The 23,190-nt window shown below is 40.5% G+C and overlaps 2 protein-coding genes across 2 annotated transcripts in view; both read right to left on the bottom strand.

Annotated features, from left to right (window-relative positions):
* The window catches only part of LOC147916718 (uncharacterized), a 75,468-nt gene extending 56,425 nt beyond the window's left edge, over positions 1 to 19,043 (bottom strand). The window contains exons 1-2 of the mRNA XM_087434091.1: positions 18,792 to 19,043; positions 17,231 to 17,689 (exon numbers count right to left, since the gene is read on the bottom strand). Of these exons, the coding sequence (XP_087290217.1) occupies positions 17,231 to 17,689; positions 18,792 to 19,043 (711 nt within the window). The remainder of the gene's footprint in view (positions 1 to 17,230; positions 17,690 to 18,791) is intronic.
* On the bottom strand, positions 5,789 to 12,341 carry LOC101394421 (olfactory receptor 8C8-like). The gene has a single exon (XM_087433859.1). It carries the CDS (start codon positions 6,866 to 6,868, stop codon positions 5,936 to 5,938), a length of 933 nt encoding a protein of 310 aa, XP_087289985.1. The 5' UTR covers positions 6,869 to 12,341; the 3' UTR covers positions 5,789 to 5,935.
* Positions 19,044 to 23,190: the final 4,147 nt, after the last annotated feature.

Raw genomic sequence — 23,190 nt, 5'->3', positions numbered from 1 at the left:
AGTTACACAAACTATTACTTTAAATTATTAATTGTGAATCAGAACACCCTAAATCTTTTTTTTTCAATGTTTAACTTTTCACTTGTATATCTTTTGCCAGTTAATCCACAACTTGGCTTATATGGATGCAAGGGAACAATACTGTATCAGGGTTTATGTTGACAAGCGATAGAAATCGACTCTAGGAGTTTATACAAAGAATGTTGGAGATGCAGAGACTTGGTGTGAGGTTATAAAACCATACTTGGAGAACAGGCAGAACCAAGGCAATCCCAGAGGCCAAGAGCAGGATATATTTCAGCAGGTGCAGTCTGGCTGCAATGCCATACCCCTGCTCCATACAACTAACAAAGCCCCTGGACACTGCTGCAGCCACATAAACGGTTCCCAACTGCCCCATTGTGTTTGCATCACTCGCATCAGATTAATTTCTCAGGTGGGAGCATGCAACGGACAAAGCCTAGGTCCATGTGCCTGTTTTCTGGCAGCCAGGGAATGTGGGGGAGGGGTCTTCTCTCCTGTATAGTTTCTGTGGTGGGAAGTTGGGCACTGCATCTCATCAGTATTATACTGAAGGGAGGATTCCCCCTAAAAGACACATGCACATACAATTGTGTTTTTATATTTACAGAAGGAAAGAACTGATATTTTCAACTCTGATTAGTGGTTTATTTAGATAATATCAAATATGACATCTGGGAGTGGAATGCTTCCTGTTTTTTCATTGCATTGGATTAAACTGATGCCAAGGGAATTCAGGTCATTTTCCCCTATCTTGTTTAGTTGATTTTCACATTTTTAAGATGCTTTTTATTTCTGGCAGCAGCATTGAATATTGGTGGAACTGAATAGTAAGCTGGCTGGCGAAGTACAAATGTAACCTCCAGAGGCTTAGCCTCATATCATGAAAAAGTATAGAAGGATAGATTTGGACTGAGAGGCAATTTAACCTTATATGAATCAAAGAAATCGGTTCAATGAGGGCAATTTGACAATGTTTATCAAACTTACAAATATACATGTCCTTACACTTAATACATAATTGTACTCTAAGAACTTACACACATGCCTAATGATTTATGTATGGGGTTATTTGTTGTACTAACAAAAGACTGGGATTAACCTAGTTATCCATCATAAAGGGACAGATCAAAGAAAATTTCAGACATTTGTACAAAAAATATTAAGTAGGTATATAAAAAAGACTACTTTTATTTATGAATATGAAATGATCTCCAAAATATATTGTGGAAAATGTAAGTGGAAAACCCTCTTCCACCACGTTCCAGTCTGGACTGGTTGCTTTCTAGGCTAGCTGCACAGCTGTCATCCTGGGGCTTCTCTTCACTGCTCTTCTGAATTTACTCTTCCCTGGGGCCTAAGTCTTACTCATTCTCTAGCTTTTTCTCAAGAAATAGTATATATGAGATAAAAAGCAAGTTAAAAAACAGTGCATACTGTATGCTACCGTTTGTGTAAAATCAGTGGGATAATATATATGAATTTTATTACATATAAATAAGATATCACTGACAGCATTGATAGTAACTGATATTACGGTTGCCTCCTGGGAGAACAATTGGGTGGCTGGGGGACAGGAGTATAAGGGAGACTTTTCACTGTATACCCTTTTTGTACCTTTTTAATTTTTAACTATGTGAATGCATTATGGACTCAAAAACTAAATAATTAAAAAGAACCTCCATACTAGGAAGCCATACTTCCCTTATATAATGAATTACTAATTCTACATTTACACATAGAAAAGGAGAAAAATCTAAGTAGAGATGATGGTGGTGGTAAGAGAATGTGGTAAAAGAAAATTTTCCAGAGGAAACAGCGTCCTAAGAAGAAGAAATAGCAGTGAAAGATCTAAGAGGCAAGAGAGAGCATGGCATCAGGAACAGTGCTTTCATAGGAGGAAATATTTACTGACATGGAAAAATGCTCATGACAGCAGGCGATCAGAAAACCAAGAGCAAGAGCAAACGAAGCAAATAACAAAATGAAAAGGCTACCTACGGAATTGGAAAAAAATATTTGCAAACCATATGTCTGATAAAGGGTTATATCCAAAACGTATAAGAAACTCATGCAATTCAACAAGAAAAAAACAAATAAACTGATTAAAAAATGAGCAAATGATCTGAATAGACATTTTTCCAAAGAAGGCATACAAATGGCCAATAGGTGCATTGAAATGTGCTCAACATCACTAAGAGGTACATGAAATATACTCAACATCACCAATCATCAGTGAAATGCAAATCAAAACCACAATGAGATGTCACCTCAGACCTATAAAGGATGGTATTATCAAAATGACAAGATATAACAAGTGTTGGTGAGGATGTGGGGGAAAGGGAACCCTTGTACACTGTTGGTGGAAATGTAAATTGGTTCAGCCACCATAGAAAACAGTACGGAGGTTCCTAAAAAAATTTTAAATAGAACTACCATATGATCCAGCAATCCCACTTCTGGGTATATATCCAAAGGAAATGAAGTCAGGATCTTGAAGAGATATCTGCATTCCCATTTTACTGCAGCATTATTCACAATAGCCAAAACTACAACCAAAGTGTCCATCAATGGGTAAATGGATAAAGAAAATATGTTATATAGATATACAACGGAATATTATTCAGCCATAAAAAGAAGGATATCCTGCCATTTGCAACAACATGGATGGACCTTGAGGACATCATGCTGAGTGAAATAAGCCAGACACAAAAAGACAAATACTATATGATCTCACTTATATGTGGAATCTAAAAAACCAAACTTACCGAACCATAAAGTAGAATGGTGGTTACAAGGGCCGGGGATGGGGGAGGTGTGGAAATGAGGAGATGTTGGTCAAAGGGCACAAACTTTCAATTATAAGATGAATAAGTTCTGGGGATCTATACCTGAAATTCGCTGAGAGTAGACCTTAAGCATTTTCATCCACCACACCTCCAAAAACGTGAGGTAATGGATATGTCAATTAGCCTGATTGTGGTAATCATTTCACAATGTATATGTATATCAAATCATCATGTACACCTTAAATTCATACACTTTTTTAGTTGTCAATTTTATCTCAATAAAGCTGGAAAAAAAGTACATACTTTATGTGTAATGTCACATCAATTTCCTCCCAAATATACCTGCAGATGTGAAGAGAAGGTACTTGAAGGTAACACACAAAATCATGAAGGACTGTTTTCCCAGTGTGGTATCTGATACCTAGCATTCTCGTAGCCTGAGATTTAGGGTATTGCAACTTTCAGTTCTTGTGAAGAAACTGAAATGCAATCAGTTCACCATGGTTGAAGCCAAGCATGAGGACTGTGCAAAATAGCAGGGGATGTCTCTATTGTGTTTCTGCTGCCACTCTAAGACAACAGATTTTACCCACCATCACGAATTTTTGTGTTTTAAAAGTGCCACAGCCACTTTGCATGCATAGCTAATTTATTTACTTGACTTTATTATCTTCTACTGACAGAGGTTTTTTGGAGATAGGTTTTCAATTTCATGCATATAAGTAATGCAACACAACCCTATTTCATTTTAGTTTTTGAAGGTAAAATTGCATGTTTTTTCTAATTTATGTTGTAACCAAACCAAACAGTTCTTTTTTTGTTTCAAAGGAGATCCAAGTTCTTCAGGTGGAACAAGTTATTTTGTAAACAGGCGTGCAATTTACTTAGAAACATTAGTCAATTTAAAAGACACATATGTTACACTAGAAAAAAATGACACTTCTTTTTATTGTGTCAAACTAGATTCTTTTTTCAGTCAAAGATTTATAGGTATGAATTTAAAGAAAGCTAATTTTCTGAAAGGGAAGTTTTTATTAACTCAAACTTTTAATTTGCCTTAGCACAAAATTTTTATCAAACACGTTTAAGCTATTAGTTTCATGAATATGTATTTTGCAAGATTCTAGTCTAAGCATGTGTAGGAGAAAGAAGGAAGATGTGAACACCAGATGGTAAAATTCTACTTGATTAGACAGAAACGTAAACAAAATTATGACAGTCATATATATACACACATACACACACACATATTATAGATCATATCTCCAATGCTATTATAAAAGATATATTAAATTAACTTAAATTAATTAGCTTCATCTCTCAGTTCCTAACTTGTATTAACATATCCTATACTTATTCTTATAAGCTAATCCTTGTGATTCCTCTTGACTAAGCATAAATATCTCACAGGTACCACTGAGCCTTTGTTGAGCTTCCCACAGTCCTTGAGGCAGCACCTCAGGGAGTGTCTCTCTTTGGCCCCATTGAGAACCACTGAAGAAAAAAACTTAGTGTTGTATCTCTGTATACATACAAAACAAGAAATTTGGAACTCTATTTTTGATATTTTGCATTATGAAAATACTAGCTTTTTTCTTTTTCCAAATGTAAAATATCATAATAATTAGTTGTCTCATTTTTAAAATATTCATGGAGATTCCATCAAGCATCATCAACATTATACTATGTTATACATATTATTATAAAAAGTCAGATTAAATATTTCTGGAAGCATAAGCATTTCTCCAGTTTGGTGTTCAAGCACTTATGGGCCATCCTTTCAGTACAGTGATTTTTGGCTAAGGGTTTCATTCCTACCCTCACTTTCAGGCTGATTCTAAAATAATTCTCCAGATTTTTATCTCCCGTCTCTAATACTTCCTATTTTTTTCAATTCCATCCTGAGAGGCAAAGCGATAACGTGGAAAGGACAGGGTTTGAGGTTAGACGACTTGGGTACAAATCTGGGCTCCGCTATGAACTAATTGTGTGACCTTAAGGTGAATCTCTGAATCTCAGTTTCTCCATCTATAAAACAAGACATTAAGACTTACATTATAATAATATTTAAAAAGTGACACTCCTGGCAAGAAATCAACAAATGTTAATTCTATCTTCTCCAAAGTGAAAGTTACGAATTGAAAGCATAAAGCCCTCCGTGACAAGATTCTGCCCATTCTTGCTTTTACATCTTGAACAGAACTAGAAAGGCTTCCCAACTTTGCAAAGGGGAATTCTTTTTGTACATCTGGGCAGAGAAGCCTCATATTGAATCTGACACTTTATTTTGAAACCAAGGACACTCACTAAGCTGTGAATTTTACTTGATTCACTTATGGATCTCAAAGTATTGTTCAGGAATTATAAACATGTTCAGAGAAAAAAGCTGATCAGCAGACAGGACAGCAGCAATCTTCTTTTCTATTATATTTTCTCAATGCTATGAAACATAGCCACGTTTCTCAAGAAATGTCTGTAATTTTCATTGTTGGTGAGTTTGAAGAAGGTGGGCAGGTTGGTGACCCTCACTCATTCTTACCCATCCTCAGGAATAATTAAAAAAAACAAAGCAAAGGCTCAACAAGTTATCTTTCTCTATCTCATCTATGAGTTAAGAAACTATGTTTAGAAACCATGACTAAAAGAACTCTGAAATTCTGGAAAATTTTTAACTTTATAGTCTAATCTATTGTAAAATAGTAGAAATTCCTCAAATGCTTAACAACAGAAAGGGCCATATATGATTGTTTTTAGGGAAAACAAGAGGGTGACCTCATCAGACAGTGTTTCACTATAATGTTTGCTTATGTATGAAAAGTACATGAAAAGAGGCAAGTGGGAGGTGGTCTAAAAAGGAGTAGGAATCAGGCTGTGTCTCTGGAGCCTGCTGTTAAGAATGAAGCTCAGTTCAGTGAGCAAGCATAGAACTGAGAATCATGATGAGACTCAATAAGACACTCAATAAGGTGTCTGCATGATTAAATGATATGCTTAGAGAGAAAAAAGTATTTAAAGCAAAAACTTTGTTCTGAAGAAAATTATGGGGAAACATACTTACACATATACAAACACACACACACACAACATACACACACACGGCAACAACACAGGAACACTGGTTCTGCTTAGTTTGCAATTCTCTTCAGGGTTTTCTTCAGAGCAAGTTTGACATCCTTGTTCCTTAGACTATAGATGAGGGGGTTCAACATGGGCACTATATTGGTATAAAATACTGAGAAGAACTTCCTCTGGTCCACGGAACCAGCAGAAGAGGTCTTGAGATGTGTGAACAACCCAGAACCATAGAATAGGGCAACAGTAATTATGTGGGAGCCACAGGTGCTGAAGGATTTGGACCAACCCTGGGCTGATGAGATGTGGAGGATATTTGAGAGGATCAAAGCATAAGAAATGAAAATAATGAAGCTGGATATTATTACAACTGTGCTCACAATAATGGAATCCACCAACTCACTGGCATAGGTGCTGCTGCAAGAAAGCTGGAGGAGGGGGAAGATGTCACACATGTAATGGTTGATGATGTTGGAATCACAAAAAGACAATCTGACCATGTCCCCTGTGTGCACCATGGCACCAGCAGACCCCATCACATATGAACCAAACATCAACAGAGAACAAACCTGAGGGGACATGGTGACCGTGTACAGCAGGGGCTTACAGATGGCCACATAGCGATCATATGCCATGGCTGTCAACACATAGCACTCAGAATGGACAAAGAAACAGAAAAAAAACAGCTGAGTCATACATCCTGCAAAGGAGATGATGCTCTTCTTTGACACAAAGCTCATTAGTATTTTAGGGGTAATGACCAAAGAGTGACAGAGATCTATGAAGGACAGGTTGAAGATGAAAAAGTACATGGGAGTGTGAAGGTGAGAATTCAGGCATATTAGATTAATTAAGCTCAAATTCGCTACCACAGTGACCACATAATGTAATAAGAAAAGGAAGAAGAAGGGTAACCGGAGTTGAGGTTGGTCTGTAAATCCTACCAGGATGAACTCAGTCACTGAAGAGTCATTTTCCATAGCCATTATCTGCAGGGGTGTGTTCTGTGAGGAAATGAGAAGAATGTCACATTAGGATAAGACTCAGATCATTTGTTGCTAGAGTGAGGACTTGTTCTATTGGGCTCAAGTGTGACCACTGGGACAGCACTCTGGAAGAAGAGCCAGAGCAATGACTCCTTATCTTTGAACTTTCTTCTCTCATTTGTCCTTTCCTTCCATGTGTTAAAATCTCAACTTGTAACTCCTCACCTCCAATGGGCTGACACAATTCAGGATGCAGTCTTTTTGGATGGTCACCAAAAGTGATGTCCACATTTGAGGTAAGGAAACAATATCTTGAAGAGATTCATAGGCTTGCCAAGGTCATTTAGCAAGAGAGCAAAGGAGACAAGAGTTGTACTTGGAACCACTTCCTATGGAAATACCTGAAGCTTTGAGATAGTGAAGTCACTGTGATCCCCACTGTGCTTGTTGCTCAACCCATTCTCTGCCTCTTACCTTTCAGAAACTCAGTACCTGGCTTCGAGAAAGTGCTGAAAGTATCCCCTAGTGTCCTGCATTCCTCCTACCCATTCCCTTCATCCAATCTTACCTCAAAATCACAATGAATTGTTAGGAAGGACAAGTAGCCTCCCCACACCTCACCACTTCTGTAGCTGTGGGAATGAAAACATCAGAACAAAGAAGTCTCAGCCACCCAACTTCCTTCTGCTTGGAGACCTCACTACTACCAGACCTTAAATGTTCTTTTCCCTTCACTGTCCTGAAGGAAACAAAGGTTTAGATAACAAATGAGGTGATATTCCTTCTGTTTGAGGATTTGCATATGTCTTCCTGAGAAGGCAATTGCATCGACTTTATGTCTCCAAATCACCAACTGGCTAATACTGTGAATTTATCTTATTCTCTGTGGATCTCAACAACTTGTTTGGAAGCTTGGAAAACATGCCTCATTCAGGATGAAAGTTTGATCAGGTTCCTGAGGGAAGAAATTATGGAGCCTGTGTTTACATCCTTTGTCAAGGAGTTATAACATTGGTTCCCGTAGGATTCAATGTTCTTATCCAAGTACCAGTTCACATTAAGAATTTCGAATCCTCTGTGCAGGGAGCTGGTAGCCTCCTTTGTGTTCCGAGTCATCCTCCAGAGCTCTCGCTCCATTCTAAAGCAAGTGTGTTCAGGGACACAGTCATTTGCTACTTTCAACACCTTTTTTACATTTTCCTGTGATTGATATAGTATATGTCATAGCTGTAATAATATCCATCTTTTGTTGTCTTTCACATCTACAGAGAATTGTAACAGACACATGTTAAGAGAATGGGCTCTGGAGTCAGATTGATTAAACTTGCATTCAAATTCCACCACTTACTACACGTGTGATCTTGGACAAGTTGCTTAATCTCTCTGAGCCTTTTTGCTTCATCTACATATGAGTTTAATAATAATTCTTACTTCCTAGGACTGCTTTGAGGATTAAATGCCTTATAACCTCTAAGGCACTTAGAGCATTTCTTGGCATTTGGTTAAGTGCTAAGTAAGTATTAGGTTTCTTTCTTCCCTGTCCTCATCTATATCTATAGCATGCGCCTCTTTGCTAAGTTCACAATTCTCTATCCAACTATTTACTAGACATCCCCCATCAAATTGAATTCAGCATGTCCTGGTGGTCTCAGAACTGTTTCTCCTCTCATTGTTCTTTTCTAAGTTAACAGCACCATCCTCTATCTAGTTAGCTAACCTAGAAACAGGTTGTCATTCTGGGCTCCTCCTTCTCACTAACCATTACTGATCTTCAAAGTTTACATTATTCTATATCCTTAAATCCCAAAGTAAGCTCTCTTACCTTGTCTGGAACACAGTCATGTGTCACTTAACAACAGGGATACATTCTGAGACATGTGTCATTAGGCAATTTCGTCCTGTGCAAACATCATAGAGTGTACTTACACAAACCTACACGGTATAGCCTACTACACACCTAGGCTATACGGTACTAATCTTATGGGACTGTATATGCAGTCTGTCATTGACTGAAACATTGATATGTGGTGTGTGACTGTACTCTAAAAGTTTGCCTAACTTGGATCTTACCAATACCCTTATATTAGCTATTTATTGATGTATATCAAATTGCCTTAAACTCAAAAGAACACCCATTTATTAGTCATAGTTCTGTGAGTTAGAAGTCTGGTGTGGAATGGCATGGTTGGCATCTCTGGCCAGGCCAAAATAGAGTGTAGACAGGGTTGCCTTCCCTTCTGGAGGCTCTGGGGAAGAATCTGCTTCCAAGCTCATTCAGGTTGTTAGCAGAATTCAATTCTTTGTGATTGTAGAACTGAGATCTCCATTTCCTTGCTAGCTGTCAACTGGGGATCACTCTCAGCTTCTGGAGGCTGCCTGCATTCCTCACGTGTGGCCCCCTTGTCGTCAACTCAGCCATAAACAGCACGGTGAATTCTTCTTGCACTGGAACTCTCTGACTTCCCCGTCCTCATTAGCTTGAGAAACAACTCTGCTTTTTAAATGCTCCCGTGATTACATTATCCCTGCCTTGATAATCTCCCTAATTTAAGGTCAACTGTACCTTATAACATAGCACAATCACTAGAGTGGATCTCATTATATTTGCAGGGTCCACCCACACTCCAAGAAGAGGAGATTATACAAGAGAAAAAGTCATTGGGGAGCTTGGTTTTAACTTTTCATTGCAAGTGACACTAATCTGAGTCAAACAAAACAGCCTGGAAATCTCTTCTTCACACACTTTGTATAGAATTAGCTACAGAAAACACAATATTCTCTCACTTAAAACTCTTCAGCTTCTCTCACCACAAGCGCAAAGCCCTCAGCCTGTCAGAGAAAACCTTCTGGCATCTGCTCCCCAAATTTTGATGTCCACAGCTTATCTCCCATGTCTCCACTCCTTGAATTTTACTCTCTAGTAATACTGAAGAGCCTGAAGTTCCTCTCACGCATTCTGATGATTTCTTCGCTCCATGTTGTTTCATCTGCCTGAAAAGTCTTCTCCTTATTGTTCACTTGGACACCACTTACTCATTCTCCAGGTTCTGTCATTATTTCTGATAGAATATCTATTCTGACCTCTTCCTCCTCTGTCCCCACTCCCAGCACTAAAGCGCCGTGTCTGTATGCTGCTGAGGCATCTTGTGCGAGCTCTCATTTATATACATCTGTTTACCTGTGTACCCTCATACTGTAAACTTCTAGAGGGCAAGACACTTTGAACACAAATAAGATGCAGATCCTGCCCTTCAGTTTTCTCAGTCTAATTAGAGAAGCAAGAAAAGAAACTGAGAATTGTACAATTTATATGCAACCGGTGCTAGTCACAGTACTAAACTCTTTTATTAACTTATCCTTTATAATTTTCATGACTATCTGAGTAAGGTATCTCTGTTTTACATATGAAGAAACCAACACTGAGGTTAGATAATATTGCCAAAATCACAACAACTAATGGCAGAGCCAGGTTTTAAGCACAGATCTTTCCTAACGTAAAATTAATTTCTCCTCCAATGCTATGCAGAAAAAAGGGAGTAAGTGCTACCATAGGAGTTTGTGCAAGGTACAGTAGTGACACGTATTAATTAAAAGCCTTTTCATTACAATAAAATAATTACTTTTGATTGTAAGTGAAATAAACTGGGAAGTACAGGGATGCATTTTGCTTCAGATTTGATTGGATCCAAGGGGTCACAGAGGTTGTGTCTCTCTCTTTCAATTTCTTGAATGTGCTTGGTTCTACATGGCTTTCTTCTTGGACAGACTTTCTCCATGTGTAGACAAGAAGACCCCACTGTGTTCCTCATGAATATGCATCTCTACTTTTATTACTCTGACTCAAGCCACGAAAAGGTTACTCTTTTGCTTGATCTTGTCTCAGTTGAAATTTCAAAATGGACTTTACTAAGAGTTGAGGCCTAACTCAAGGGGAAAATAGCTTATCATGAGACCATATTAAGACTAGCCTGTTCTCTGGGACTCCATGGCCCTTCTCCCTACACTCAGATCCCCATGAAAGAGAGCGGTTCTTAGCTGGGCACCCACTTTTATAATTTTCAGCTATCAATGTGGCAGGCACAAGTTTTATTACCCTTCACCCAAGACTCCCTGGAGGTATTTTGGGCTTTTGGTGTAAAAAATGAGTAGGAGAAATGAAGAAGTGAGAAAGGAAAAACTCAGTGTCTGCTGCTTAATGCCTGTACTTTTTGTTTTGTTTGGTTTGGTTTTTTTTTGGTGAGGAAGAATGGCCCTGACCTAACATCTGTTGCCAATCCTCCTCTTTTTGCTTGAAGAAAATTGTCCCTGTGCTAATATTTGTGCCAGTCTTCCTCTATTTTGTATGTGGATGCTGACATCCACATACAATGCTGCCACAGCATGGCTTGATGAGCGGTGTGCAGGTGTGCACCCGGGATCTGAACCCGCGAACCCTGCCACCGAAGTGGAGCCACGAACTTAACCACTACGCCACTGGGCTGGCCCCTTAATGCCTGTACTTTTAATTTAAGTTTTCTTTTGAAAGAGATGCATCTTTAAAATGTGATTGACACCAAGAAAATGAACTCACCCTCAACCGCATAACTCTGGGTGAGATTTAATAGAATATTATTCTCAGGTGGGGATTGGAGCGAGCCAAACTCAGTGAAGAACCTCACTCTTTGCTTGATTTTGCCTATTTTTCTTCTTTCTCTTGTTCTAATCTTTAAGATTTTTATTTTTTTAAACCATTAAAATACAAATTTTCTTTTATTATTTGACCTCTCTAGGTATTAGTGTCTGCTATTTCTTTACTCCACACACAGTACTTTCAGAATTTTAATTTTTTTCTTCTCTTGAGGTACCAAGGGGTATCACTTCAAATGGCATATCCTTTTCATTCCCTTCCTGTATATCTTGCTCTGATCTATCAAGACACATTTTTCTTTTTCACATTTAGTGTGAACTTACTCTTCCTGACTGTAGTTCTAGATCAAATTAGATCCATCACAACTGCCCCTCTTCTCTCCATGGCTTTTTTTCGCCCGCCCTTGCTCAATGCAAAAACTTGAAGCAGAGCAGGAGTGAGAGAGATCGCTCCCTGGGATTCAGAGTATTTTCTTTTTTAATTCACAGTTATTTTGAAGTTTGGGCATTTTATGTGTTTGGATTATGCAAACAATTTGGATATTGTTTCTAGGGAGTTTTATTTGTTCTTCTTATTTTTCCGTGTTGCATTTACCAAAAATATTGGGAGGTGTAGATCTAGGCAGCTGCCATTTTCTTTGGCTTCCTGGAAGTCGTCTCGGAAATATTATCTTTGAAATATCTGTGTATTTTAAAGAACTATATTGCATTGATTTAGAGATGGTTCATTTCTCAGTGACTTCAGAAATACTTTTTGGTTTTAGTTTTGTTAAAAACACCATCATTCATCATTTAAACTTGTGTAACTTCAGAACAAGTTAATATTCAAAAGATTATTAGGACTACTGCTGGAAATATGCTGGGCTAGCTTATTCAAACCAAACATCTTGTTGGAAATAACTATATTTTCATATAAAATATAGAATTTTTTTTATAAGAATTGAAGAGCTGAAAGAGTATAAAAAATTACTAGGTCAAAAGAAATTACATGAAGATTTAAAAATAAATTACATAATAATATATCTATTAAACAAATTGAATTAGTAAGTAATCATTTACACACACACACACACTCACATCTTCAGACTCCAATGGCTTCACTCATTAATTCTATCAAACATGTAAGGAGGAAATAATACCCATTTTAAGGAAATTCATTCATAAAATAGATAAAGAGAAAACATTTTCCAACACATTTTATGAGGCCAGCATATCTCTGATACCCAAATGAAACAAAGAATTACAAGACAAAAAATACACCAATATCCCTCATAAACATAAGTGCAAACATTATTTACAATATATTAGCTAATCTAATATAGTGTTCTATAAAAAGGATAATGCATTATGACCAAGTGGGGTTCATCATAGGAAATCAAAGCTGGTTTCACCTTTGAAAATCTTTCAATGTAATTCACAACATTAACAGAATAAAGGAGAAAATAATATGATCCGCCAAGTAGATGCTGAAAAAGCATTTGACAAAGTTAAACATTCATTTATCATAAAAATTTCAGAAAAACAGGAACAGAAGAGAGCTTTCTCAACTCAGCAAAGAGCATTTATAAAAGATCTACATCTAACATCATGGTTAAGGGTAAAGACTGAATGTTTCCACATAACACTAGGAATAAGCTAAGATTGTTGTCCTCTCTTCTCTATATTTGGCAGAAGAGGCTAGCTATTGAAATAAGACAAAAAAATGAAATAAATTGCGAGCAAATTGAAAAAGAAGATAAATAAGTACTATTCATAGAAAATATGATTGTTAATACAGAAAATCCTAAAAGAAACCTCACAAAGCAAAAATACTAGAATAAGTGAATTTAGCAAGGTCTCAGGATACAAGTTCAGTTAACATAAATCAATTTTGTTTCCATATACTAGTAATAAAAATTTGGAAAGTGAAATTAATAAAAATATCATTTACAATAGCATCCCAAACTAAAATAATTAAGAATAAATTTAAGGAAAGGTGTACAAACCTCTAAACTGAAAACTTCAAAACCTTGCTCTGAGAAAGAAAAGAATATATGAATAAATGAGAGATACACTACATTGATGGACTGGAAGAGTCAATGTTCTTAACAGGTCCATTTCCCTAAAACTGATCTATAAATTCAATGCAATCCAAATAAACACAGGGTTCAATGCCTTCAAAATTCTGAGAAAAAGTAACTTTAAAACTAGAATTGTATACCTTACCAAACTGCCAATGAAATAGGAATGTAAAATAAAAGCAACTTCAGACGTGCAATCTCTATAAAATTTCCATTTCATGCACCCTAAGGAAATTAACAGATTATTGCTCCATCAAAATGAAGAAGAAACTGACACAGTCAAGAGGAGTCTAAAGAGATGTGAGAACTAAATGTAGTGTGGTAACCTCAATGAAATCCTGGAAATGAAGAAGGTCATTAAGTAAACACAAAGAAAATCTGAATAAAGTGTTGACTTTAGTTAATGATAACATAACGATATTGGTTTATTCATTGTAGCAAATGCACCATAAGATGTTATTAATGTGGAAACTGAGTTTGGGTATATGGAAACGCTCTGTACTATGTTCTCAATTTTTCTATAATTTATACTTTGGCTTATATATGTTAGGAAAACATTGTATGAGGATTTATGTGGACAAACAATAGAAATGACTCAAATACTATGTCACTTATACCTCAATAAAACTGGAAAAAAAGTGGCTCTAGCTCTTTTAAACAGAAAAGGAGTTAACAAAGAATATTGGGGATTCAGAGACTTGGTGTGAGGTTGTAAGACCAGAGTTAGTAAACAGGCAGAAAAAAGGCAACTCCAGGGGCCCAAAGCAGGATGTATTTCAGAGGAACAGTCTAGCCACCAGGCTGCCCTGATGCTGCAGGGTCCCCACCCTATTCATCACCACTGACACAGCCCCTGGACACAGCTGCAGCTACACAAACGTCCTATTGTGTTGGCATCATTTGCTCCAGATTAAAATCTCAGATAGGAGTATGGGATTGCCTGAGTCTAAGTCAGCATGTCTGTCCTGTTTGCCAGGGAACGTGGGGAGGGAGCTGCTCTCCCTTGTGGCTTCTGTAGTGGGAGGCTGGGCACTGCATCTCACTAGGATGACACAAAGAGAATTCCCCATAAGTATGATGTGGGCCCTTGTCCATCTCCACAAAAGAAAAGTGTGTGTGCAACTGTGCTTTCATATTTATAGAAAGGAAGAACTTATATTTTCAATCTGGACAGAGGTTTATTTACATAAAATCAAATATTAACATTTTTAGGGGGATGAGGGATTTGTGCTTTTTAAAAGAAACTTTTAATTTAAAAATAATTTTAGATTTAGATAAAACTTGCAAAGATACTGTCACAGACTAGGAGCCTCATCAAAGTGGGTTTGGAAGCAATTAACTGTTTTTCCAAGTTGTTTCTTTTCCTTTTGTATGTTAAGGAGATGTAATCACCAACCATCCTACAACTGACCAAGTGAGAAACTCAAGGGAGATGTAACCACCAGCCATCCTGAAACTGACCAAGCCTCACCACAAGAGCTATGCTCATGACCTTTGCCTTAGTTTTAATGCAAAGATCTCTCCAGGAGGAGCTTAGGCCTCATTATGTGGAAGCATGTTCTCCAACTGAGCCTGTGCAAGGGACTACCCACCTCTCCCTTTTGAATATTCATTCCCCAAGCGAAATAAAATTTCCCCGCTTCCCTTTGTTCGGGGACACCATGACTGGAAATGCCTCCTTACGGCCTCCTATTTGCTGCAAATACTCTTTACTTTGTGAGACAACTTACACTGGTGCAGAGTCTTATTTAACTCACCTGGAGGCGAGCCTACTTGGTCTGGTAACAACACTGCAGAGGATTCCTGTATATACTCTTCACCCTGGTTCCCCCTAAGATAAATTTCTTACATATCCATGGTACATTTCTCAAGACTAAGAAATTAACTTCAGTACAACACTGTTAATGAAAATACTGACTTTATTTGGAAAACTTCACCAGTTTTTCTATTAGTGCCATTTTTCTGTTCCTGGATCCAACTTAAGAAGCCGCATTGCATTTAGTTGATATTGTCTCCTTAGTCTCCTCTGATCTGCGACCATTTCTTAGTCCTTGTCTTTTTTTTAATGATTATAACAATTTTGAAGAGTATAGGTCAGATATAACATAGAACGCCCTTTTATGGCTTTATTTGATGCTTTCTTATGATTAGACTAGAAGAATAACGTGAAGTGTCTTTACCATGGCATCATATCAGGGTCTACATGATATCAACATGACATCAATGGTGATGTTAACCCTGGTCAACTGGTTAAGGTGGTGTCTATCAGGTTTTTCCAACGTAAATTTACTGTTTTTCCTTTCCCATACTCAATTCTTTAGAATCAAGTCACTAACTTCAGGAGAAAGAAATTAAGCTATATTTCTTGGGGGGGAATTATCTAGACATGTATTTTTAAAATTCTTCTCAAGGAAGATTTGTCCTTTCTCTCCCTAATACATATAACAATATGGACTCATGGATATTTACTTTATTCTCTGGGTTATAATCCAATAGTACCATTATTGTTTTGCTGTAAAAGGTCCAGCTTTGGTCCTCAAGAGCTCTCAGGTTGGGTTCTATAACCTCTGACCACGACTCCATCTTATTTTTGTAAATCAATTCTTTATTTTCTGACACTATAAGATGCTTCAAGATCATTTTGTAATTTTCCTTCCCGGTCCAGCCCTAAAATACATCATTTCTCCAAGGAGCCGTAGTTCCTATTATCAGACAATGTTATTCAGAAACCAAGATTTGGGTGCTGGATGTGTTCATTGCTCCTAGGGTCTCACTGCTTCTAGGCCCCCTCAGTGGAGAGAGGTAGGAAATTTGTGTATGTATTCAAACCCTTGTGGGTGTCTCTATCTATCTATCCACAATTATTTCTGTACCCATCTATCTTAGTATATATTTAATAGAAAAACGAGATAAAGCTGTTATATCAGACTGTAATCCAGTACCATAGGGTTCATTCTAGCCTTCCTCTTTTACGTTATTTGTGACTTATTTATGTGACAATGGAAAACATGGCTCCATTATCTACCATTTATTTACTTATTTGACCAGATACTGTAAGGTTAAAGATAAAAAGAACTGTATATAAACATTGTACTCTAGTTGCTAAATTTGTTTCTCATCCAGATATACGTTTGCAACTCTGAAACTCTATTACATGTATACTGGGATTGACTGAATAATAATAAATTGTAGATAACAGAAATTTTGTTATACTCAAATGCCTTTTCCTGGCTGGTTTGTTTATGGTTAATAATGACGATGTTGTGGGGAGCGAGCCCCGCAGCCCCGAGAACTGCCTGCTCGACCTGCAGGACTCAGTACAGCGGCTGCACCAGGAGGCCAAGCCCCAGCCAGAGCCGCCAAGCGCTCGGCCGCTCAGCTGCTCCGCACGCAGGGCCGGGGCGGCACCGGCACCTACTGGCCGCCTCCGGGTCCTCTCCGCCCCGGGCGCCGCACTCGGAGCCAAAAGGGAGCCCCACCTCAGCCAACCCCGAGCGGAAGGGAAGTCCCACGCCTGGGTTTCCCACTCGGAGAGGCGGCCCGGCAGCAGGATTTATTGCGCAGAAGTGGAGCTCCCCCTCAGCCTACCCGGAGCGCGGGAGCAGCTGGGTGCCTGCCGTGCTGGACGCAGGGGCAGCCCGGCGCCCCCTGTGCCGGGGCGCAGGGACAGACTCACCCTTCCCTTCTCAGAGGAGTATCCGAAGACCTGGCCGACCGGCAGATGAGGCGTCTGGCGGCGCCATGAGGGTCCTGCGCGAATGCTCCCTGCGCCTCCAGCAGCTGCTGAGTCCCAAAGGTCAGCAGCGAGCAGAGGATGAGGGTGGGTTCCCGGCGCTGCAGGAGAACAGGCAGCCTGAGAACCCCGGCGGGCGTCGCTGAGTCGGAGTGACAGCACGGAGGCTGCCACAGGAGATGAGCAGGGCTCAAAGGCGCGCATGGCCCGGCCACCGCCAATGCCTTGTATAGCTCCAACTTGCGGAAGGACATAAAAGCCATTCTGACAAGGACAAAAGTTCAGCCATGTGCCGCTCAGACACCCTGACGACGCACGGCTGGCTGAGCCGCACACCGCCAGCCAGCGCGGAGGACCACGACGGGCTATTGCGCCGCATGGCGAGCATGCGCAAGGAGAAGGCTACCGCCCAAGGAGAAGTCTACATCCGCTTCTAGGGCTTCTGCAAATAGGAGACGGCAGGCAGCCGGGGGCAGGGGAGGGTCCCTCAGAGGAAGACACCTGACAGGGCAAGGTGGGCAAGTTCGTGCCCAAGATCCTGGGTACATTCAAAAGCAAGGAGTCTCCTGGCCCACCAGCCCAGGCAGGGTTACCGCACCACTGCCACCGAGAGGCAGAGCGCCTGGTCCTCATGAAACTCGGCTGAGCACAGCCAAGCTCGACTCCACTTGGGACTCTCCCATGGGTGCCCCGCCTCTCTGCCTTTGGAGCTCCAGCCTATCACTGCCCCATGCCTTACTTCCTCAGCACCCGCCTCTTCTCAGCACCTCATCTCTGGGCCCTCAGGTTTCCCCTTCTTACGCATCTGCTTCCACCAACTCTTTAGGCTTCAGATCCCCTCTGGGCCTTCTTTCACCTCAAGGATCCATCTCTTCATGCCTGAGTGCCCCATTCTCTCCAGGGCCTCACGTCTCAGGTCTTCTGTGTTCTCAGAGTTCCCCTCTGCTCACGGCCTCCTGCTATGCTGCTTCTTCACTCTGCTGCCGCTTTGCTGTCTCCTGGCAGCCCCATCCTCTCTCTCAGGGCCTCCCACCTTCCCAGGGCCCGTTCTCTTTCACCTCCATCTCAGGTCGCTGGGGGCTCACTTCCTGCCCTGCTGGGATTCCCATCTCCTCCCTGCCTCTCTCCTGCCTCCCTGCACCTTTCTTGGTGCCCCAGCCTTTTTTTTTTTCCTGTGTATATCCTTTTTTCTTTTTAAATTGGGGTTACATTGGTTTATAACATTATGTAAATTTCAGGTGTACGTCATTATATTTTGACTTATATATCGACTGCATCAGGTTCACCATCAAAACTCTAGTTTCCATCGGAAAGGGGTAAACTTTCACCCTCCCTCCACCCCCTTCCTCTCTGGTAACCACCAATCTGTTCTTATTTATGTGTTTGTTTGTTTATCTTCAACACGTGAGTGAAGTCTACAGTAATTGTCTTTCTTGGTCTGACTTATGCTAAGGGGAGGCAGAGCTGGTTGCAGGCAGTTTGTGATGGAGAGGTGGAACCAGACCCAACGGACACCTTTCTCCAGAAACACAGTGGGGCTGGCAGCTGGCAAGGCGGGAGGGCTCAGAGGACCCCTGAGGGGCTGCCCTGTGGGTGTGAACTGGAGCTGACCTGGCCTGCTCCTGCAGCAAGGCTCTGACCAGCACCTGGTAGGAGTGAGAGCACTAGCCTTTTGGCACATTAAAGCCCGATCTGGATGATGGTGTGTGGCCCCAGCCTCATGAAGGGTCGGGGCAGACTCCTTCACAAGTGCCATCCCCAGACATGCCTGGAAAGAGGCTGGATGTGGAGTGCTTTTTCTTGAACAGGTGAGGGCAGGAGATGAGGTGTGGTGGTGCCTGAGTCCCAGCCCACTGCTCCAAGGGGTCCTGTCACCTCCTGAGATGGGAGTGTTCTTTGCCCTGCCCTGCAACTCCACCCTGTTCTTGGATCCTTTCCTCTTTGTCACCAACCTGCAAAGTCTGTCCAAGTTTCCCCTCTTACCTTTCTCATATCTTTTTCACTTTCAGAGAATAACTTTGATTTGGAATAACACATTTTGGCACCAAATGTTTAGCAAGTCCCCCACTGGAGGTGCTAGCATTGTGAAATTAGTGTTTTTGCTATTTATTCAAAAAATTTTTTTTGGAGTATGAGAAATCCCAAGAGGGAAAGAATTTAAGAAACAAGCCGCTGAGTGAAGGCAGCAGTTCTGACTCTAAGCAGCTGGGGAAAGGAGGTTTGTGGGGATTGGGGGACACTTTTGCTGCCTGACAGCTCACTCTCTGGTTATCAAAGCCACCACCCAGGTAGAGGTGACAGTAGGGACTTTTGTTCAGGTGGAAGAGATCACTGGGAAGCCAAATGAGCTGGAGTATTTCTTGGCCTTGACGTACTTGCTGACGAGTTTGTTTTCATGTGGCCTGGTGTGTCGCTGTTCTGAGCAGACTGTTCCAGGCCTGTTGCTAAGGGAGAGCCCTCACAGGAAGTGAAACATTCTGCCCATCCAGAGGCCAGGGGTTGGGAGCCCAGCCAGGGCTCTCAGAGCCTCCGGTCTGCATCCTCCCACATCTTGCTAAATAAGATATCTCGTAAAATGTGATTCTGCACATTTTGGTGTTAACAATAAAACACAATGCACACACACACACACACACAATTAATGATAGTGTTGTGAACTTTCACAAAGAGTAATGATGGGACACACCCTATGTTCCCTTTGTCTTTGACTGATTATAAGACCAACTAAAATTCTGGGTGTTCCAGTTTTTATTCTTAGTGGAGGAAGAATGAGAGCCTTGACTCAGGTTGGCTGAAAAACGTTCGAAGATGAATGATGTCATCATCATGGTAGAATAAGAGTTTTGTACTGTCCTCCCTGCAAAGAAAACCAATATTGACCCACAGATGAGAGAGTCTTTGTGGAAGTCCAGGAGTCCAGTGGAGAACTTCCAGCACATTGTTGGAGGGAAAAAATCCAAGATTGGATGCATTAAAAAGGGTAAGATGGGGCTGGCCCAGCAGTGCAAGTGGTTAAGTGCGCGTGCTCCACTGCAGTGGCCTGGGGTTTGCCGGTTCAGATCTCGGGCGTGTACCAACACACTGCTTGTCAAGCCATGCTGTGGCGGCATCCCATATAAAGTGGAGGAAGATTGGCACGGATGTTAGCCCAGGGCCAGTCTTCCTTAGCAAAAAAGGAGGAGGATTGGCAGATGTTAGCACAGGGCTGATCTTCCTCACCAAAAAAAAAAAATGGTAAGAGGAACAGTTTTACTTTACCCATGCCATGCCTCCCCGAAGGAGGCACACCTCTGTGCCAAGAGATATCTTCTTGGTCCATGATTTTTTTCCCATTGGGGAAAGTGGGAACATGTGAGTGAATGTCTAGTTTCTGCAGCTGTGTGGGACACTGCCAAAGAGACCCACTTCTCTCTCATCTCAACCAGATTGCTAAGGTATACTGTGTGACTAAGGCATGGGGAGTGTCTGAGAGAGTAGCAGATAAGGCTCTTGGAGGGTGTCAAAGGGATGGGGGTCCTACTAACTCTGTCATGGACTCTATCAGGAAGCTTGCTCTTGAGCCACTTGGGATGCCCCCAACTGGCCCATGGGCACCCCCATGCTCTGTGCACCTCATCCCCACACACACCCATCCCATGCATGACTCCCTGTGTGTTCTTTCAGTGAGAGCAAGCCTTTGCAGATGGCTAGTGAGCACATGCAGAAAGGTGGCCTGACTCGGGCCGGCCCCGTGGCTTAGCGGTTAAGTGCGCGCACTCCGCTGCTGGCAGCCCGGGTTCGGATCCTGGGTGTGCACTGGCACACTGCTTCTCCGGCCGTGCTGAGGCCGCGTCCCACATACAGCAACTAGAAGGATGTGCACCTATGACATACAACTATCTACTGGGGCTTTGGGGGGAAAATAAATAAATAAATAAATAAAATCTTTAAAAAAAAAAAAAGAAAGGTGGCCTGACTGCAGGCCTAGGGGAAACCGTAAATGTGAGCATTCAGCACCACCCTAGGTAAAGCAAAAACGAGGCTATCAGCAACTGACTGGTTTGCTGGATTGCAAACAGGCAAGCAAGCATAAGAACTCCGCCATAAGATGAAACAAGAAGTGTGGAGCAGGTGTAACCAAAGAAAAAGGTCTGAGAAAGCCTCAGAATCACTAGTAGGGCCAACAGAACATAATACTCTGCTGAAGCAAGTCAGAAAGAGTAGAGGAGCTGACTGCTTCTTCACATATGAAGATAGCAACAAAGTCTTCAAGGAATATGAAAAATCAATGTAACATGACACCACCAAAGAAACACAATAATTTTCTAGAAACAGATCCCAATAAATGGAGATCTGCAATTTGCCTGATAAAGAATTCAAAATAGTGTTTTAAGGAAGCTCAGTGAGCTACAAGAAAAAGCAAAAAGACAATTCAATGAAAACAATACACAAAGAAAATGAGAAGTTTAACAGAGAGATAGAAATCATAAAAAAGAATCAAACAGAAATTCTGGAGCTGAAGAATACAATGAATGAAATGAAAAATGCAACAGAGAGCATCAGGAGCAGACTGGATCAAGCAGAAGAAGTAGAAGACAGGACATTTGAAATTATGCAGTCAGTGGAGAACAAAGAAAAAATGAAGAGAGTGAAGAAAGCCCACGTGAACTAGGGGATACCATTAAGAGAACTATTGTAGACATTTTTGGAGTCTCAGAAGGAGAAGGATGGTGAAAGGGGCAGAAAGCTTATTTAAAGGAATAAGAGCTGAGAGCTTCTCACATCTGGGAGAGATTTGGATATCCAACTTCACAAAGTTAATAGGTCATCCTAATATTTCAACCCAAAACTGTCTTCTTCAAGACACATTATAATTATGCTGTCTAAAATCAAAGACAAAGAGAGAATTTTAAAAGCAGCCAGAAGAAAAACAATCCTCACATACTAGGGAACCCCCATTAGGCTATCAGCACATTTCTCAGGAGAAACCGTACAACCCAGGAGAGAGTGGGATGATAGACTCAAAGTGCTGAAAGAAAAAAACACCCTTCCAAACAAGAATACTTTACCCAACCAGATTGTCTTGCAGAAATGAATGCAAGATAAAGACTGTCCCAAACAAACAAATTCTGAGGGAATTCATTAGCAGTAGACCTGCTTTACAGGAGATGCTGAAAGGAGTTCTTTAAACTAAAACAAAAGGATGCTAATTAGTAACATGAAAATGTAAGAAAATATACAACACATTGCTAAATATAAATATATAGTCAAATTCAGAATACTCTAATACTGTAATATGGTGGTGTGTTAACGACCTAACTCTAGTAAAGGTTAAAGAACAAAAGGACTAAAAATAACTATAGCTACAATCATTTCTTAATGGATACATAATATACAAAGAGGTAAATTTTGACATCAAAAACATAAATTGTGGGGAGAGAGTAAAAGGGTAGAGGTTTTGTTTCTTTATTGAGGTAACATTGGTTTATAACATTATATAAATTTCAGGTGTACATCACTATATTTTGGCTTCTGTATAGACTACATTGTGTTCACCACCAAAAGTCTAGTTTCCATCTGTCACTGTACAAATGTCCCTCTTTACCCCTTTTGCCCTCTGCACATCCCCCTTCCCCTCTGGTAACCACCAATCTGTTCTCTGTATCTATGTTTTTGTTGTTGTTTTATCTTCCACATATGAGTGAGATCATATGGTATTTGTCTTTCTTGGTCTGACTTATTTCGCTTAGCATAATACCCTCAAAGTCCATCCATGTTGTCATAAGTGGCAAGATCCCAACTTTTTTATGCCAGGGTAGTATTCCTGTGTGTGTGTGTGTGTGTGTGTGTGTGTGTGTGTGTATCCATTCATCTGTCAATGGGCACTTAGGTGGTTTCCAAGTCTTAGCTTTTGTATATAATGC

Source organism: Ceratotherium simum, chromosome 7 (assembly GCF_057802395.1).
Source record: "Ceratotherium simum simum isolate JZ-2026a chromosome 7, ASM5780239v1, whole genome shotgun sequence".
Taxonomy (NCBI): domain Eukaryota; kingdom Metazoa; phylum Chordata; class Mammalia; order Perissodactyla; family Rhinocerotidae; genus Ceratotherium; species Ceratotherium simum.
This window is presented reverse-complemented; position numbering and strand designations above follow the sequence as displayed.